Source organism: Jaculus jaculus, chromosome 8, assembly GCF_020740685.1.
Source record: "Jaculus jaculus isolate mJacJac1 chromosome 8, mJacJac1.mat.Y.cur, whole genome shotgun sequence".
Lineage (NCBI taxonomy): Eukaryota > Metazoa > Chordata > Mammalia > Rodentia > Dipodidae > Jaculus > Jaculus jaculus.
In genome coordinates this window covers 10,615,129-10,634,048 of record NC_059109.1, presented here as the reverse complement: position 1 = coordinate 10,634,048, position 18,920 = coordinate 10,615,129, and the positions used below count along the sequence as shown (strand labels likewise).

The window sequence follows — 18,920 nt, the reverse complement described above, 5'->3', positions numbered from 1 at the left end:
CCTACCTCAAAAAAACAAAATAAATGATGATAATAATAATAGGGCTGGAGGGATGGCTAAGCAGTTAAGGTGTTTGCTTGCAAAGCCAAAGGACCCAGGTTTGATTCCCCGGAACCACATATAGCCAGATGCACAAGGGGGCACACGCGTCTGGAGTTTGTAATTTATTTATTTATTGCGTCTGACAAGATACAGTTATCTGATGGTTCCTCAATTATGTTATTTTAATAAAATAAATTAAATTTAGGCTCAATGGCTATTGAGTCCTTTGAAAGTCATACCAGGACCACAGCATGCATTCTCTACTTGCTTCCTTCTGGAACAGAATTGAAGGGTCTGGGCATGGATTGCTTGTGATCTGCACCTGTGTGTCCTAACTGAAGGGAGTTACATAAAAACTACCCACACTGGAAAGTGTTGCATTTTATAAAATATCTGGTAATCTACAGCTTTTTATAAAAATAGGTTGAGGTTTAGAGGCAGCTTGCTCTGCCTTGCAAGACTATACACTTTCCTCAGTTCCCCCCAGGTAGGACCAGACACTGTCTTAGGTGCAATGAGTGTTTTTACAAAGTAGCAGAGCAAAGCCAGACTTTACATGTAAGAACAGATGGCGTGAGTATGACCAGCAAGTGTCCTGAGCTCTTGGAAATAAAAAGCCCACAGGAGAGGGTTGGGACAGATTCCTTAGAGGCCCCTGGTTGGAGAGGGCTCTGGGCTAGTAGCTTTTAAGCATTTCCCCACTCAGTACTTCCTTGCTACTGCAAGAGTCAGCCTTCCAAGCTGAACAAAGACCTGCCCTTTAACTGTGCTGAACATACAGCAAGACAAGCTGCTGACCTGAGACACTGGAGGGAACTCATGCCCAACCATTCTTACAGATGAGCCTTAAAGAGTCAATGCTTACTTGCCCACATGTGTTCTTACAGGGTATGGCATAAACCGATGTTGACAACACTACATTAGGAACATTAGACTCTGTAAGGGAGGAAAATGGATTTACTGCTTTATGAGCAGCTGCAGGTTTACTGTTGCTGATGAGGAAAAGTCACAAACCACAGGAGCCAGGTTTCTTTTAAAAGCAATCACTCAAAGCTGCTGGACCACTTAGTTGGTCCCAACGTGGAGCTGAAGGTACAACTAAGAGATCAACTATAAAAGCAGTGATTTCATGTACTAGCAGGTTATTTTATACCCTGCACTCTTGCCATGGCTGTAACAGCAGGGTGGAAGAGACAAAGTACCACCGCCCTCACATCCAAGTACCACGCTGCTGTGGGTCACGGACAGATGCTCGTCCACCCTGGCTTGGCATACATGGGGCTAGAGCGCCCAAATGCAGACGCTACCATGGGTTCTAGGGTTCCGATGACTCCACTCCAGAAAGGGGCATGAAGAGGTCCCCAAGTTCTGCCACGTCGACATCTTCAGTGTTGGGGACTTGTCGAGTCTCCCGGTTCTCAATGAAATCCCAGAGACTCACTGAATTAAAGAACCTCACAGTGCCTTCAGAGCTGAGCTGCTCCCGGGGTTTCTCTGGCTCTGCCAGCCGCCCATCAGGGTAAGCATGGCGGTAAACGCATTTGTTTCCAAACGGACAGGTCCCCCTGCCTTGTTCAAAGTATTTACAAGCTTTTTTTTCCCATACCCTGTTTGAAAGCTCCAATCAACTCATTCTTCTTATTCTGATCTTCTACCCGATATACGCTTGGAATTACAAACTCAGATATCACACGGCATTCTGGACAAGACTTGGTGACCGGGTTTTCAAACTGCTTGGCACATCTCCACCGGCGGATGCAGGACAGGCAGTAGGTGTGGTTGCATTTGGAGAGAATTCCAAACCTCCTCTCAGAAGCAGATGCCTTCTCAAGGATTACTTCCATGCAGATGCTACACACTTTATCCTGACTTGCTTGGAAGGCAAAGGCCTTTTCCATCTCGTGTTCAAATGTCAACATACACATCTTCTCATGAGCTTTCCTTTGTTCTGGGTCGAAGGGGTGGAGGACTTGCAGCCTGCAGATTTCACACACCTCTCCATGCAGATAGACACAGGCATCCCCAAACCAGCACTCCCCAGCAGCGGCATAGGGGCACAGTTGCTGCTCATTGCCATAGGAGCTGCTGGCCTCCAGATCATCCAGGCCACTCCTGATGGCATCTAGGTAGGAATGGGGCTTCATCTCTGGGCTAGTCTGGGGGTCACTGCATCCACCTGGATTATTCACCATGCTTGGGGAAGTCTTCTCTTCTGCCAGGCCAGAGAGATTGCGATCTCTGAGCACCAGCGTCTTCTTCTCCCGCTTCCCTGGTTCATGCAGGTGTGTTCTCATGACAGACATGGCAATGTCAGAAGGGTGAGGACTGTGCAAGCCTGGAGAGGACCTGCACTGGGGTGCAGGGCCCACAGCTCCACTTGCTGCAGCTGAGGGCCTTGTGTGATCATATCTGCACCATGTGCCATAGGCACAATAGCCCTTCTGGTAGTACTTGCAGATGGTAGACGGCTTGCTGTTTGCCAAGTCATGTGAGAACAGGCACTGGCTACGTTCGCGACACACACCGTGCATAAAATACCTTGAATCCCAGCACTCAGGAGGCAGAGTAGGAGATCGCCGTCAGTTCGAGGGCATCCAAAGACTACAGAGTGAATTCCAGGTCAGCCTGGGCTGCAAGTGACCTGCTTGGTGCTCATTGCCACGGGGCTGCAGGGGCGCCTCAGCCTCTCTGCCGCCAGCACTGCCTCAGGAGGCAGAGGTAGGAGGATCACTGAGAGTTCAAGGCCACCCTGAGACTCCATAGTGAATTCCAGGTCAGCCTGAGCTAGAGTGAGACCCTACTTCGAAAAACCAAAAATAAACTAATAATAATAAAACCTACAAATTTGTAGAACCTGAAGGTCTTATTACAGCAAGTCTGGTGAGAAACCTTTTTAAAATATTTTATTTATTTATTTGTTTAACAGAGGAAGAGAAGAGAGGGAGACAGAGAATGGGTGCCCCAGGGCCTCCAGCCATTGCAAATGAACTCTAGACACATGCGCCCTGTGCATCTGGCTTTACATGGGTTTTGGGTAACCAAACCTGCGTCCTTAGGCTTCCCAGACAAGCACCTTAACCGCTAAGCCATCTCTCCAGCCTGAGAGATCTTTTTTTTTTTTTTTTAATTTTTATTAGCATTTTCCATGATTATAAAAAAAAAAATATCCCATGGCAATTCCCTCCCTGAGAGATCTTTTCATTTGAAATTAAACTTTGGTGGACATTAATGACTGCACAAAACACCTTTGGAATTGAGCATGATGGCGCACGCCTTTAATCCCCAGCACTCGGGAGGCAGGGGTAGGAGGATCTCCGTGAGTTCGAGGCCACCCTGAGACCCCACAGTGAATTCCAGGTCAGCCTGGGCCAGAGTGAGCCCCAGCCTCGGAAAAAAGCAAAACAAAACAAAACCCAGCGAAGGACGCACGAAATCACGTCTCTATGGTCGCTCCGGCGCGGGGGACGCTCTCTCTTCTCCTCGAACTCGATGGTCGGCGGCTGCGGCCGTGACCCGGAAGTGGTCCCGGGAGGTCACGACGCCAAGATGGCTGCGCGCGCCGCGTCGGGGGCCGTGAGCCGGCGCTTGTGGCAGGTACCGGGCGGGCCGGGGACACCGGGCGGCTGACACGGGCCCTAGACGCTGAGTCTCGCTGCCACCTGCACTTCTGCCCGTTAGGAGACGTCTCTGGTATTTAATACTCAACTCAGCGGGGTTTTTTTTTTTTTTTTTTTTTTTGCTGCAAGGTGACAAGAAAAGGGCCGATTTTAAAGAAAAAACAACAAATATTTTTATTTATTTGCTAGTAGAGAATGAAAGCGAGCGAGTGAGAGAGAGAAAACGGACACGCTAGGTGCTCTTGCCACTGCAAAGAAACTCCGGACAAATGTGACTTTACGTGGGTACTGGGGACTCGAACCCTGGTCGTTAAGCTTTGCAAGTCAGCACCGTTAACCGCAGAGCCAACTCAAAAGAACTGATATTTAACCCTCAGTTATCTCCTGGAATTAAATATAAATTAACAAGACAGGAGCAAGACTCCCAGAATGGCAAAGCAGGAAGATTAGTGAGTCTCATAGGATTAAAAACCCTCCTTTTGAGACGAAGCCTTTAATCCCAATGCTCGGGAGGCAGAGATAGGAGAATGTGAGTTCGAGGCCACCCTGAGACTACATAGTGAATTCCAGGTCAGCCTGGGCTACAGTGAGACCCTACCTTGGGGGAAGGAAAAAAAGGGGGAAAGAAAGAAAGAGAGAAGGAAAGAAAGAAGAAAAAGGGCTGGAGAGATGGCCAGGGCCTCCAGCCCTTGCAATCAAGCTCTAGCTGCAAGCCCCACTCTGTGCATCTGGTTTTACGCAAGTACTGGTAAATCGAACCTGAGTCATTAGGCTTTGCAGGCAAGTGCTTTAACCACTGAGCCATCTTTCCAGCCCTTTTGTTTTGTTTTTTGTTGTTTGTTCAAGGCAAGGTCTCACTCTAGCCAAAGCAGACCTGGAACTCATTCTGTTGTTCCAGACGGGGCTTGAACTCACAGCCATTCTTCTGCCTCTGCCTTCCGACTGTTGGGATTAAAGTTTAAAGGTTGCTAACAAAATACAAGTTATATTATAGTACCATGGTGTCCTCAAACAAGAAAGTTTTGTTCCACCAGGGGGCGCTCAGAAATAGGGATTTGACAGTGCTGGCTTGAAGCTGCTTGCCTTACTTGGTGGGTTCCAGCAATAGACTGAATTATTTCACTTAACTTATAAGCTAATGACTTTAGTCACGCAAGGAAATACATATACTGAAAAAGATGTATGAAAGATTCAACAGGAACTTATCCTGCCTGTTAATAGATTAAATTGTACAGATATGTAATCATTTTTATTGCTCAAAAATATTCAAGTGAGCTGAGCGTGAAGGTGCACGCCTTTATAATCCCAGCACTCGGGAAGCAGAGGTAGGAGGATTGCCATGAGTTCGAGGCCACCCTAAGACTACACAGGGAGTTCCAGGTCAGCCTGGGCTAGAGTGAGACCCTACCTGGAAAAACAAAAACAAAAACAAACAACCAAAAAAGATGGGGGAAACCTCTGTAGATGGAGATGTTCCGGGCTGGTTTCAAGAACTGCTGTAAACACTACTTCTCCATCTCCATGCTCTGGCACAGCAAGCCCACTCATTTTCCCAGCCCTGTGGGGTCACTGGCCGGGAACTTTGTTCTCCCAGTAATAACTGGCGGCATGGCATATCTGCCAGTGCACCTTACAATATTAAAGCAAGGCTTTTATTCTGAAACAGAATGAAACTGTTAATAGAAAATGGAGCCACGCTTTAGGGGCTCAGCCCAGCTCTTCCCCTGTAGGGCTCTTTCCCTTCCCCTCTTTGACCCTAGGTTGGTAGCCCGTGAAAAAGCACAAGGTTCTGGCTCCCTGCAGTCCCATTCTGGCCCTGTGCTCCCACTTCTCATTCACCACATACTGTGGCATCTGTCCCAGAGGATGAGGAGAGAGCAATCTTCCATCCTGCCAAGTCGTTGCCTCAAGCCTGGCCTACTGGCTTTAAGGGTCTCTCAGAGAGCCAAGAGCCTGGGTTTCTTCCAGCACTGTGCCATCCTGAGAAGGAAAACGTCACAATATGTTGCCAGGTTTCTGAATCGAAGTGAGACCTTCAATTCTCTGTGGACAGGGGTGGCTGTGTTTCATAGTTTTATTTCAGCCAAACATGTCTGCTTTGGATCTCTTTAAAGAGTAAGTGGTCTGTATAGATGCCTGCCTTTTAAGTATAAATGTTTAAAAAGTAGACATTCATGTTTCCATAACACATCTGTTTCATTCTCTCCCCCCTTTCGCCCTCTTCTTCTTCCCTCTTTTCATAATCTTGTATTGATTCTAGTAAATGGTTGCTTTTCAAAAAAAAAAAAAAAAAAAAAAAATGGAGCCAGCCACATGTGGTGGCGCACGCCTTTAATCCCAGCATTCGGGAAGCAGAGGTAGGAGGATCGCTGTCAGTTCGAGGCCACCCTGAGACTACATAGTGAATTCCAGGTCAGTCTGGGCTAGAGTGAGACTCTACCTCGAAAAAACAACAAAAAATATATTTATTTATTTCCAAAGAGAGAAAGGGCACTTTGTGCATCTGGCTTCACATGAGTACTGGGGATTCAAACCCATGCCATCGGGCTTTGCAAGCAAGCATCTTCAAGAACTGAGCCATTGCCCATTGCTCCACCCCAGGAGTTGATGTTAATTCTAACACGTGTCCCCTACTCTTTTTAGGGGTTGGGGAATTTGTCTACAAGCAATTCTAAGAGCAGTACAACCAAAAATGCTGTTTTTCTTCTGTAAGTATACAATGGAATGCGCCTACATGAATTAGAAAGTGGACTCTGTGCTGTGGTGCGGTTATTTAGGTCTCTCTTTTCCCTTACACAGAAGCACCGGTGTGAAGTGGGCACAGTTTTCACACCTGCACATCGATTTTCCCAAGGAAGTGACAAAGCCTGCGGTATGTACGCATTGTTGCCTCACGCATTGTTGCCTCGTCAGGAGCATGCTAGCCCCGGATTGGGATTGATCCTATCGCTCAGCCTGGAGAAACAGGAGAATGAGAGTTCATTCAAGGCGGGCCAGAGAGATGGCTCAGCGGCTGAGGCACTTGCCTGCAAAGCCTAATGAACCAGGTGTGGCACATGCATCTGAAGTTCACTTGCAGTGGCAGGAGACCTTGACACGCCCATTCTCTGTCTCTCACTGCAAATAATAACTTTTTTTTTAAAAAAAGACTTCAAGGTTATTCTCAGCTGTATATGGTATTTGTGGTCTGCCTGGATTGTATTTGGTCCTGTCCAAAAAAGAAGAAAACACAGGAGCTACATTAGCAGTAACCTTTCCTGATGTTTCATTTAGGTCGGTTTCCTAAACATATGAAAAACAAAAACAGTGGGTCCTGCTAGGTATGGGGATTACGCCTTTAATCCCAGCACTCAGGAGGCATGAGTTCGAGGCCACCCTGAGACAACATAGTGAATTCCAGGTCAGCCCGGGCCAGAGAATCCAGAAACAGCTGTGCAACCTTGTACAGCCACTGAATCTCTCAGCCTTGTGTTTTGTTTTTGTTTTCTTTGTTTTTTTTTTCTGTCTGTCATATAAATAAATAAATAGCCAGTCGTGGTGGCTTATGCCTTTAATTTCAGCACTTGGGAGGTAGAGGTAGAAGGATCGCTGTAAGAGGCCACTCTGAGACTGCATTGTGAACTGCAGTCAGTATGGGCTAGAGAGAGACCCTACCTCCAAAAACCACATACATACATACAAACAATATTTAAATAGAAATACTAAAAAAAATTAAGCCAGACATGATGGCACACGCCTTTCATTCCAACACTTGGGATGCAGCGGTAGGAGGATCACCATGAGTTCGAGGCCAGCCAGAGACTACATAATGAATTCCAGGTCAGCATGTGCTAGAGTGAGACCCTACCTCGAAAAGTAAAACAAACAAACAAACAAAACTATTATGGGCTTGTGGTGCATGCTTTTAATCTCAGCACTTGGGAGGCAGAGGTAGGAGGACTGCTTTGTGAGCTTGAGGCCAGCCTGGGAATTCAGACTTGAGTTCCAGGTCAGCCTGGGCTAGAGTGAGCCCCTACCTTGAAAAAATATATATATATATTTATTTATTTATTTAAGAGCAACAGACAGAGAAAGAGGCAGAGAGAGAGAGAGAGAATGGCGCGCCAGGGCCTCCAGCCACTGCAAACGAACTCCAGATGCATGCGCCCTTATTCATCTGGCTAACGTGGGTCCTGGGGAGTTGAGCCTCGACCTAGGTCCTTAGGCTTCACAGGCAAGTGCTTAACTACTAAGCCATCTCTCCAGCCCCCTTTTTACTGTGTTGTGTGTTTTCATGTGCACATCCACAGGTACACCAGGGTTTCTTGCTATTGCAAATAAATGCCTTTCTAGACAGGGGAACTTACCCAGGCTGAAAGGCTTTGCAAGTGTCTCTAACCACTAAGTCATCTCCCCAGCCCCCACATACAAAAAAATTAAAAATAAAAACAAAACCCTACAGGGATTAATCAGAATGCATCTAAGAACTGTATACCCCCGCTGTACCCCCAACATTGACAAAAAGATATAATATACTCTGGTTTGTTTGTTTGTTTGGTTGGTTGGTTGGTTTTTCAAGGTAGGGTCTCACTCTAGCTCAGGCTGACGTCTCAGGGTGGCCTTGAACTCACGACGATCCTCCTACCTCTGCTTCCCAAGTGCTGGGATTAAAGGCATGCGCCACCATGCCCAGCTATACTCTGTTTTTCTAACAACCTTACTGGGAATAATTAAGAATAGATGTCTGCCTTCTTCCCGGTTATTAAGTAGCTCGCTGCTCTGGGGTGAAATCATTTAACCCTGAATCATTGGATTAGTAATAGAAGTTACTGGTGTAATGGGTGAATAAAATGAAGGTAAATCATCTCTTGGAAGAAAGTCAGAAATGTCAGGCCCATTATTTCTCAGCCCTTTAGGGATTAGGGTGGGAGAGGTAGAAGTTACAGGTACAGTCAGTGTCATCTCCATTTAATTAGACGTGAGCAATTTATGTATTAAGACAGGCAAAACATACATGAATAAATCCTCGTAAAAGAAAAAAGATGAATGAAAAGAGCTTGACTTTGTATGACAATTAAAGTGCTTAACAATTCCATAATAGTGTTTAACAATTTATAAGCGCTTTAATTTGTGTTTTCCTGTTTTTTCCTTACAGAATTGCTGTGAACTGTAGTACAAGTACCTGGGCTCTGTCTCATTTACGAGACACTTAGGTGGCAGTGAGATGACATGGTGTACCCACCATCCTCCAACCACAAGTAGATAGATAGATAGTTTCAGCCCAGACCAGCCAGCCAGGCTATTTGAGAAAGAGAAGAGGCAGAGAGAGAGAGAGAGAGAATGGGTGTGCCAGGTACTGGGGAATCAAACCTGGATCCTTAGGCTTTGCAGGTGAACACCTTAACCTCTATGCCATTTTCCAGCCCTTTTTTTGTTTGTTTGCTTGCTTTTTTTGTTGTTGTTTTTCAAGGTAGTGTCTCACTCTCATTCTTAGCCCAGGCTGAGCTGGAATTCACTATGTAGTCTCAAGACTGGCCTCAAACTCACAGGGATTCTCCTACCTTGGCCTCCGTAGTGGTGGGGTTAAGGGCATGCACTAGCATGCCTGAAGTCTTCTCTGTCTCTTGCTCTTTTTTTTTTTTTTTTTTTTAAGTAGGGTTTCACTCTAGCCCAAGCTGACCTAGAATTCACTGTGTAGTCTTCGGGTGGCCTCAAACTCACAATAATCCTCCTACCTCTGCCTCCTGAGTGCTGGGCTTAAAGGCATGCACCACTATACCCAGCTCAGTTTGGGCTCAATAATTATTGATAGACCATCCCCTAGTGATTTCGTACGTTACCTGGGAATTTCTTTTTACACTGCTCGGCAGGCTCCGAGGGCCATTTCGTGAGTCTGAACATGACAGTATGTTAGTAGTGAGGTCGCAGCATTGAAGTGTTACTTGACAGTCTCCCCGTTTATGAATAAACTCTGAAGTAGTTCAACCAACAGTGATATGTTAAGCTCACTGGCTGGGAATACTAGAGGAACCACAATCAAAACTCTCCTTTTTGATTTTAGATAACCGTTTCTGATGAACCAGACACCCTGTACAAACGCCTGTCGATTTTAGTGAAAGCCCATGATAAAGCTGTACTGGACAGTTACGAGTTCTTTGCCGTGCTTGCTGCTAAGGAACTTGGCATTTCTATTAAAGTGTGAGTACAACCTTTCCTGACCTGACCTGTCAGCTGCTATAATATGATCAGTTCAGGGAGGTCTGATCATGTTACAGAAAGTGGGATAATGTCATGATGAATAGAGTATGTTACCCAAACCACAGCCTCCCTTCCTGTCTAGTGGAATTTTTTTTTCGAGGTAGGGTCTCATTGTAGCCCAGGCTGACCTTGTACTCTGTGGTCTCAGCTTGGCCTAAAACTCACAGTGATCCTCCTACCTCTGCCTCCCGAGTGCTGGCATGAAAGGCGAGAGTCACCATGTCCAGCTTAGTGGGATTTTTAAATACTAGAGAGAGTTCTCAAGGAAGATGAAAGAAATCCTTTCTAAGGGCTGGAGAGATGGCTCAGTGGTTAAGGCACTTGTCAGCAAAACTTAAGGACCCAAGTTCAATTCCTAGTACTCACATAAAGCCAAGTGTACAAAGTGGCACATGCATCTGGAGCCCGATTGCAGTGGCTTTATGCCCTGGTACACCTATTCTCTCTGTTCTTTATCCTTGTAAGAAAATAAATTTATATATATATATTTTGTTTGTTTTTTGAGGTAGGGTCTTGCTCTAGCCCAGGCCTACCTGGAATTCACTATGGAGTCTCAGGGTGGCCTTGAACTCACAGGGATCCTCTTATCTCTGCCTCCCGAGTGCTGGGATTAAAGGCGTGCGCCACCACACCCAGCAATATTTTTTTTTGTTTTTTTGTTTTTCGAGGTAGGGTCTCACTCTAGCCCAGGCTGACCTGGAATTCACTATGGAGTCTCAGAGTGGCCTCGAACTCATGGCATTCCTCCTACCTCTGCCTCCCGAGTGCTGGGATTAAAGGCGTGCACCACCACGCCCGGCTTAATAAAAATATTTTTGAAAATTAAAAAAAAAAAAGAAATCCAATGTAGAGGTTGCACTGACTTCGGAACCCAAGAAGCCCCACATTGAGCTTCCAGAAGACTCTCCTCTTAGGCCCTCTGGGGGTGGGCTGCTCCCGGCTAACACCCCCACTGTGGGCAGCTGCCCTGAGTAATAGCACCTCCTCAGGAATTCTAGGCATGAGTAAGGTGAACTTCATGAGGCCCCCAGGTCACTCCAGCAGCGCTGCCTTCCTTGACTTGAGCGGAGCCACGTGGGGCCTGGCCAGCCTGGCCTCTGAACAAAGCAGAGGCCACAGCTTTCCAGAGCTCACCGTGCCGGGTGCTGTAGCTGCGTTCGTAGCAGGCGTGGCCGCTGCTTCTGCCGCGCCGTCGCAGCTCCTCGCAGCTGGCGCGTTTGGTCCGCAAGGCTGTGAAGGCAGCAGGCGTTCGTGCTTTTACTTGCATGGCAGTGCGTATTTTGGGGTCTGTGGGAAAAGGTTCCTGTCACTGTGAGCAGTGTTTGTTTTGGCCTGAGCTTTGAAAGCAGTTGTTACAGACGACAGTCTTGACAGACGGAGGTCAGCAAATGGTAGTTAATGCCTGCAATTGAGTGTGAGCCTGGCGTGCAGAACGCTGGAGTCACGCTTTGACATCCATGACTCAGGCACCGGCATCACGTAGCCTCACTTTGTCTTGTCCATTAATTTCAGCCATGAACCTCCAAGGAAAATAGAGCGACTTACTCTTCTCAAGTCTGTGCACATTTTCAAGAAGCACAGGGTTCAGTATGAGATGAGAACACTTTACAGGTGCTTAGAGGTGAGTTCATTTCAACTCCTTGGGCATTATTATGATAGCCAAACCTTGCATTAGCATAACTTTACTTTAACATTGGACTTTCACCATGGACATCCCTGCAGACAGCCATGTCTGCTAGGTGTAGAGAAGATGCCTTTTTAAAAAAAAAAAAAAAATTATTTATTTATTTGAGAGTGACAGACAGAGAGGAAGAGGCACATAGAGAGAGAGAATGGGTACGCCAGAGCCTCCAGACACATGCGCCCCCTTGTGCATCTGGCTAACGTGGGTCCTGGAGAATTGAGCCTCGAACCGGGGTCCTTAGGCTTCACAGGCAAGTGCTTAACCACTAAGCCATCTCTCCAGCCCAAGAAGATGGCTTTTGTGTTTGTGAAAGTTGCATATGAGGAAAGGAAGCACAAAGCCACCCTGTCTAGCCATGCACTTTAAAACAAGTTCTGGCTGGGTGTGGTGGTGCATGTCTTTAATCCCAGCACTCGGGAGGCAGAGGTAGGAGGATTGCCATGAGTTCAAGGCCACCCTGAAACTTCATAGTAAATTCCAGATTAGCCTGGGCTAGAGCGAGGCCCTACCTTGAAAAACAAACAAACAAACAAAAAAAGTCCAGATTATGTAAACTTTTTAAAAAAAAATATTTTTATTGCCAGGTGTGCTGGCACATGCCTTTTATCCCAGCACTCGGAAGGCAGAGGTAGGAGAGTTTCTGTGAGTTCAAGGCCACCCTGAGACTACATAGTGAATTCCAGGTCAGACAGAGTTAGAGCAAGACCCTACCTCTAAAAAATTATTTTTCAAGCAGAGAGAATGGGTATGCCTCCAGCCACTATAAACAAACTCCAGATACATTGCCACTTTGTGCATCTGGTTTTATGTGGGTATTGAGGAATCAAACCTGGGTCATTAGGCTTTCAGGCGAGCAATCGCCTTAATCACTGAGCCATCTCTCCATCCTTAATTTTATTTTTGTTTTTTTTTGTTAATGTTTAAGGGTTGGAGAGATGGCTTAGCAGTTACAGTGCTTGCCTATGAAGCTTAAGTACCCAGGTTCAATTCCCCAGTACCCATGTAAGCCAAATGCTCAAGGTGGCACATGCATCTGGAGTTCATTTGCAGTGGCTGGCAGCCCTGGCCTGCCTGCCTGCCTCCCTCCCTCTCTCTCTCTCTCTATCTCTCTCTCTCAAATAAATAAATAACTTAATGTTTATATACTAAGACAGCATTGAAATAATTTTGCTCATATTTCAAACATTCTGTTTAAGATTTTAGCTGGGTGTGGTGGTGCATACCTTTAATCCCAGCACTGGGGAGACACAGGTAAGATAGCTGTGCATTTGAGGCCAGCCTGACACTACAGTTCTCAAGTGAACCTGGATTAGAGAAAGATGTACCTTGAAATACCAAAAAAGGGCTGGAGAGATGGCTTAACAGTTAAGAAGCTTGCTTGTGAACTCTAAGGACCCAGGTTCAATTCCCCAGTCCCCACCTAAGCCACATGCACAAAGTGGTGCATGTGTGGAGTTCATTTTCAGTGGCTTGAGGCCCTGGTGCATCCATTCTCTCCTTTTCCCTCTCTCTTTCTACCTCTTTTGTGCTCTCTCTCAAATAATTAAATATATTTTTAAAAAGAAAAACAAGGGCTGGAGAGATGGCTTAGCGGTTAAGCGCTTGCCTGTGAAGCCTAAGGACCCCGGTTCAAGGCTCGGTTCCCCAGGTCCCACGTTAGCCAGATGCACAAGGGGGCGCATGTGTCTGGAGTTCCTTTGCAGTGGCTGGAAGCCCTGGCACGCCCATTCTCTCTCTCTCCCTCTATCTATCTGTCTTTCTCTCTGTGTCTGTCGCTCTCAAATAAATAAATAAATAAAATTTAAAAAAAGAAAAACAAAAAAATAGATTGTATACAATTCAGATGAACTTGGTAGCACACCCCTGTAATCTCAGCACTTAGGAGGTAGACACAAGAGGAATAGGAGTTTAAGAGCCAGCCTCAGTTACCTGACAGGTTGGAGACCAGCGTGGGCTACATGAGATTCTGTCTTTAAAAAAAAAGAGAGAAAGAAAGAAAAGAGATGGCTTAGAGGTTAAGGCACTTGCCTGCAAAGCCAAAGGACCTCGGTTCAATTCTCTAGGACCCATACAAGCCAGATGCACAAGGTGGCGCATGCATCTGGAGACTGTTTGCAGTGACTGGAGGCCCTGGTGCATCCATTCTTCCTCTCTCTGTCTCTCTTTCAAATAAATAAATTAATTAATTTTTAAAAAAAGAGCTGGAGAGATGGCTTAGCAGTTAAGGCACTTGCCTGTGCAGCCTAGGGACCCAGGTTCAATTCCTTAGGACCCACGTAAGCCAGATGCACAAGGTGGTGCATGCATTTGGAGTTTGTTTGCAGTAGCTAGGCCCCCCCAAAAATATGTGTGTGTATATATGTGTGTGTGTGTGTGTGTGTGTGTATAAAATGATGTTATACAATCCTAGCTAGGTGTGGTAACACATTCCAGCACTTAGGAGGCAGAGGCAGGAGGATCACTGCAGGTTGGAAGATAGCCCAGTCTACATAGGGGGTGCCAAGCCAGCCAGGGCTACATAGTAGATGCTGTCTAAGCAATAATGAAAAGGCACACAGTTCTAGTGGCTTCTACGTGCTAATTGGATTTTCTATGCTGTGACACAAAGCAGAGGCTTTTCATTCCTGTGTCACTGTTCACTCCCATGCCCACCAGATGAGCAGTGATGCAGCCACACTGAAAATGCTGTGACCTGAAACTCAGTTCCATCATTTACAAAGTAGGAATAATGAAATGCATGTCCTAAGGTTAGTGTAAAATTAAATGAGATTTGTGTAAAGCACTTAAAATATTTTTTTGTTTAATACATATACTGTATGAGTGAATAAAAATAAAACATTTGGCCTGATATAAAAAATACTTCCAGCTGGGTATGGCGGCACACACCTTTAATCCCAGCACTCAGGAGGCAGAAGTAGGAGGATCGCCATGAGTTTAAAGGCCACCCTGAGACTACAGAGTGAATTCCAGGTCAGCCTGGGCTAAGTGGTGAGACCTTACCTAAAAAAAAAAAAACTTTCACCAGGCATAGTGGTGCATGCCTTTAATACCAGCACTCAGGAGGCGGAAATAGGAGAACTACTGTGAGTTAGAGGCCACCCTGAGACTACATAGTGAATTCCAGATCAGCCTGGGTTAGAGCAAGATCCTACCTCAAAAACAAAACAAAACAAAACAAAAAAACATTTTAACAGGTGTGGTGACACACACCTTTAATCTCAGCATTCAGGAGGCAGAGGTAGGAGGATCACCAAGAGTTCAAGGCCACCCTGAAACTACAGAGTGAGCCTGGGCCAGAGTGAGATCCTACCTCAAAAAAACAAAGGAGGGGTTGGAGACATGGCCTAGCAGTTAAGGTGCTTGGAAGCCTAAGGACCCATGTTCAATCTTTCCAGATCCCATGTAAGCCAGATTAACAAACACGAGGCAAGCACAAGGTCGCACATGCCCACTAGATGGTGCAAACGTCTGGTGTTCAATTACAGTGGCTAAACAAAACCAAAGGAGGGCTGGAAAGATGGCTTAGCAGTTAAGGTGCTTGCCTGCAAAGCCTAAGCACCCATGTTCCACTCTCCAGATCCCACATAAGCCAGACTCGCAAGGTAATGTAAGCGCATAAGGTTGCACAGGCACACAAGGTGGCCAGCATGTCTGGAGTTCAGTTACAGTGGCTGGAGGCCCTGGTGTGCCATCTTTCTCTCTCTCCCTTCCCTTCTCTCTCTCTCTCTCTCTCTCTCTCTCTCTCTCTCTCTCTCTCTCTGTCTGTCTTTCTCTCTCTCTCTCCCTCCCTCCCTCCCTCCCTCCCTCTCTCACTGTCTCACATTAAAAAATAAAAAAGCCAGTTTGTTGGACTTGCCTCTAAAAAAATAAAGACCAAAGGAAAGGGCTGAAGAGACGGCTTAGTAGTTAAGATGCTTGCCTGTGTAGCCTATGGACTCATGTTCAACTCTCCAGATCCAATGTAAGCTAGACACACAAGATGATGAACAGGCTCACGAGGTAGTGCACACATCTGAAGTTGGATTACAGTGGCTGGAGGCCCTGGTGCACCAATTCTCTCTCTCTCTCTCTTTTTCTCTTTCATTCAAAAACAAGGCCAGTCTATTGGGTTTACCTCAAAAAAAAGAAAAAAGAAGCCGGGTGTGGTGGCACACGACTTTAATCCCAGCACTCGGGAGGCAGAGGTAGGAGGATCGCCATGAGTTCAAGGCCATCCTGAGACTACATAGTGAATTCCAGGTCAGCCTGGACCAGAGTGAGACCCTACCTTGAAAAATAAAAAAAAAAAGAAAAAAGAAAAAAGAAAAAAAAAGAAAAAAGAAAGAGTGGGTATGTAGTGGAAAGCACAATAGTGGTCATTGACTGTACATATGTGACTAAGACATAAAGCCTACTCTTCTGTGTATGTGGTGTGAATGTATAATGTGTGTGTGTGCACAGGGTACGCACACCCCATGCTGTGGAGGCCAGAGGAAGATACTGGGCATTTCAAGCTTTCTTCTCCAGGGCTCCTCCACTTTGTTTCTGAGTCAGTCTCTCAGCCTGGAGTTTCTGACTGAACCAGCGAACCCCAGCACTTCTGTTCTTGTTCCCTAACAACTGGGATCACAGGTGGGCATGGCCACACCAGACTTTATGTGGGTGCTGAGACTCTCACACTCGGGGCTCTCGCCTGCTGAGCCATCTTCTCCCCAACCTCATAGTTCCTACTTTTTTAAAGCAGTTTTATTTATTTATTTATTTGAGAGTTAGAGTGAGTATGGTTTCATCAGGGCCTCCTGCCACTGCAAATGGAACTCCAGATGCATGTACCACTTTGTGAGTCTGGCTTATGTCGGTGCTAAGCAATCAAACCGAGGCTATCAGGCTTTACAAGTAAGTGCCTTTAACCACTGAGCCATCTCTCCCAGCCCAATAGTTCCTACTTCTAAAGGAAAAAGGAAGACTGGAAGAATGGCTCAATGGTTAAAGAGCCTGCCTGCAAAACCTAACAACGCAGGTTCAATTCCCCACTCTTCTTGTATTGCTAGATATACAAAGTGGCACATGCATCTGGAATTTGTTTGCAGATGCTGGAGATCCTGGCACACCTATTCTGTCTGTCTCTCTGTTTTTTCTGTCTCTGCTTACAAATAAATAAATAAAAATTAAAAAGGAAAATCCAAACTTTTATCCACCCATTTCTGACACTCATCTTGCCATAGAACACACAGGAAAAAATCATAAGCTAATGTCACAGTCTAGGCTTTGCTTTCTCCATGTTGTGAGGAGCTCGGCGAGTCTCCTGTAGGTGAGCTGCTGGGGTCCGGCAGGCAGCAGCTCTCAGAAAGGAAGCTCTGGGGCCATGTCCTCCACCAAGCTCAGCTAAAGGAGCTGTGCTTTTTAAAAAATTCAGATTTGTTGGTTGGTTGATGAGACAGGGTTTAGCTCAGGTTGACCACAAAACTGTCTTTGTAGCTAAGGATGTTTTGATCTTCTAATCCGCCTGCCTCCACCTCCTCAGTGCTGAGATTGTAGGCATGCCCAGTTTATGTAGTGGTAGAGATCCAACCCAGGACGTCGTGCGTGCTAGGCTAGGCAAGCACTCTCCCAACTGAGCTTCACCCACCCTGTGTCGTCCTTAGGGGAAGAACAGGCTTAACCACTTCAAAGTGCGTGGGACGTGCGGGGACCAAAAAAAAATCCTTAACATGCCTGCTTGTGCAGCATAGCATGACCCATTTTCACGTTCACTGTTTTAGTTAGAGCGTCTGACGGGATGCACAGCTAATGTCTACTTGGAATATATCCAGCGAAACTTACCCGAAGGGGTGGCCATGGAAGTCACAAAGGTATGGCTTGAATATCTGCCTTGTGGGGGATAGCTGTATTATTTTGATTCATTGCAGCCTGGTGCTGGCCCAGCCCATTAGAGGGCAGGACCTGTGACAAGCTGGGAACAAAGTTGGGGGCTCCCTCCTCAAGCCCATGCAACAGATTCCTGCCACTGCAGCCTTGGGCCACCTCTGAGTCACCTCCCTGGTAGTTGTTTCCATTTGAGGACCACATGAAGTGGCCCCACCTGGAGATCACTGGAGATCACAGGGATTACATACCGGTCCATTTAAAGCCAGGGCTCAGGAGACTTACAGATCACTCTGCGGAGTCACCGCCATCACCAGGGCCCACCCGGGAGCCCGTCTTTTCACACTTGTGTTTCTGCTTGCAGACACAGTTGCAGCCATTACCAGAGCACATTCGGGAGCCCATCTGGGAAAAAGAAGTGAAGGACAAAGAAGAGAGTAAGGCATAAAGCCGGGGGACGCCGGCTTGTGGGCTTTCTCAGAGCCGGGCCTGCCACGGGCTTCAGTGCGGAGTGCTTGCACGGACTGGGTCGTGATCCCACCGACCCACCCCACCGCTCTGCTGGGTCCTCCTGCCCTGATCGTGGAGAGCGGGGAGTGGAACATGAATGAATCGACCGCCATGTCTGTTCCTTGATGCATCGTGATGTCAGTGCTGATTGCAGCAAACTATTCAGAAAACTCAGAGTAAAATTTATGTTTGTGTTTAGCTGCTGCTCTTCAATTACTAGTTTGTAATTATTAAATTCATATGAGCCTCCCAGTGCTGGTGTGGCAGAGGTAGGAGGATCACCATGAGTTCAAGGCCACCCTGAGACTACATAGTAAATTCCAGGTCAGCCTGGACTAGAGCAAGACCCTACCTCGAAAAATCAAAAAGAGCCAGGCATGGTGGCACACGCCTTTAATCCCAGCACTGGGGAGGCAGAGGTAGGAGGATCACTGTGAGTTGTAGGCCATCCTGAGACTACGGAGTGAATTTCAGGTCAGCCTGGGCTAGTGAGACTGTACCTCAAAAAATAAAAAAGATAAATAAAAAAAAAAGAAGGGCTGGAGAGATAGCTTAGTGGTTAAAGGCACTTACCTACAAAGCCAGAGGACCCAGATTCAATTCCCCAGGACCCACATAAGCCAAATGCACAAGTAGATGCATGTATCTGGAGTTTGCAGTGGCTAAAGCCCCTGATACACCCATATTATCTCTCTCTTCCCCTCCCTCTCTCAAGTAAATAAAATATATTTTTAAAAAATCAAAAAGAGGAGGGGAGGGAGGGAATTTACATGGGATTTTTTTTATAATCATGGAAAATGCTAATAAAAAAAATAAATTTATATCAAGCTAGGCATTATGGCACACACCTTTAATCCCAGCATTTGGGAGGCAGAGGTAGGATTACTGTGGATTCGAGGCCACCCTGAAACTACATAGTGAATTCCAGGTCAACCTGTGCTAAAAGAAAAATTTTACTGTTGGACTGAGGAGACAGTTCTGTCCTG

The 18,920-nt window shown here is 46.4% G+C and overlaps 2 protein-coding genes across 2 annotated transcripts; one reads left to right on the top strand and one right to left on the bottom strand.

Moving 5' to 3' along the window:
• Positions 1–965: 965 nt before the first annotated feature.
• On the bottom strand, positions 966–2,576 carry LOC123462917 (probable E3 ubiquitin-protein ligase makorin-2). Its single transcript, XM_045157225.1, is given in 2 exon segments — positions 966–1,639; positions 1,641–2,576. Coding segments are annotated over 2 exon segments (1,215 nt in total). The 5' UTR covers positions 2,574–2,576; the 3' UTR covers positions 966–1,357.
• Positions 2,577–3,574: 998 nt separating this feature from the next.
• On the top strand, positions 3,575–18,132 carry Mrps10 (mitochondrial ribosomal protein S10). The gene is made up of 7 exons (XM_045156952.1): positions 3,575–3,636; positions 6,303–6,367; positions 6,459–6,531; positions 9,700–9,836; positions 11,409–11,517; positions 17,322–17,411; positions 17,789–18,132. Exons 1-7 carry the CDS (start codon positions 3,589–3,591, stop codon positions 17,870–17,872), a joined length of 606 nt encoding a protein of 201 aa, XP_045012887.1. The 5' UTR covers positions 3,575–3,588; the 3' UTR covers positions 17,873–18,132.
• The last annotated feature ends 788 nt before the right edge of the window (positions 18,133–18,920 follow it).

Bases quoted from the DNA above. Each gene is read 5' to 3' on its own strand.
- Mrps10 (XM_045156952.1), top strand. From the start codon at position 3,589: ATGGCTGCGCGCGCCGCGTCGGGGGCCGTGAGCCGGCGCTTGTGGCAG. The intron at 6,532-9,699 runs GTATGTACGCAT...TTTTGATTTTAG, and splicing joins AGGAAGTGACAAAGCCTGCG to ATAACCGTTTCTGATGAACC. The intron at 17,412-17,788 runs GTATGGCTTGAA...TTCTGCTTGCAG, and splicing joins TGGCCATGGAAGTCACAAAG to ACACAGTTGCAGCCATTACC.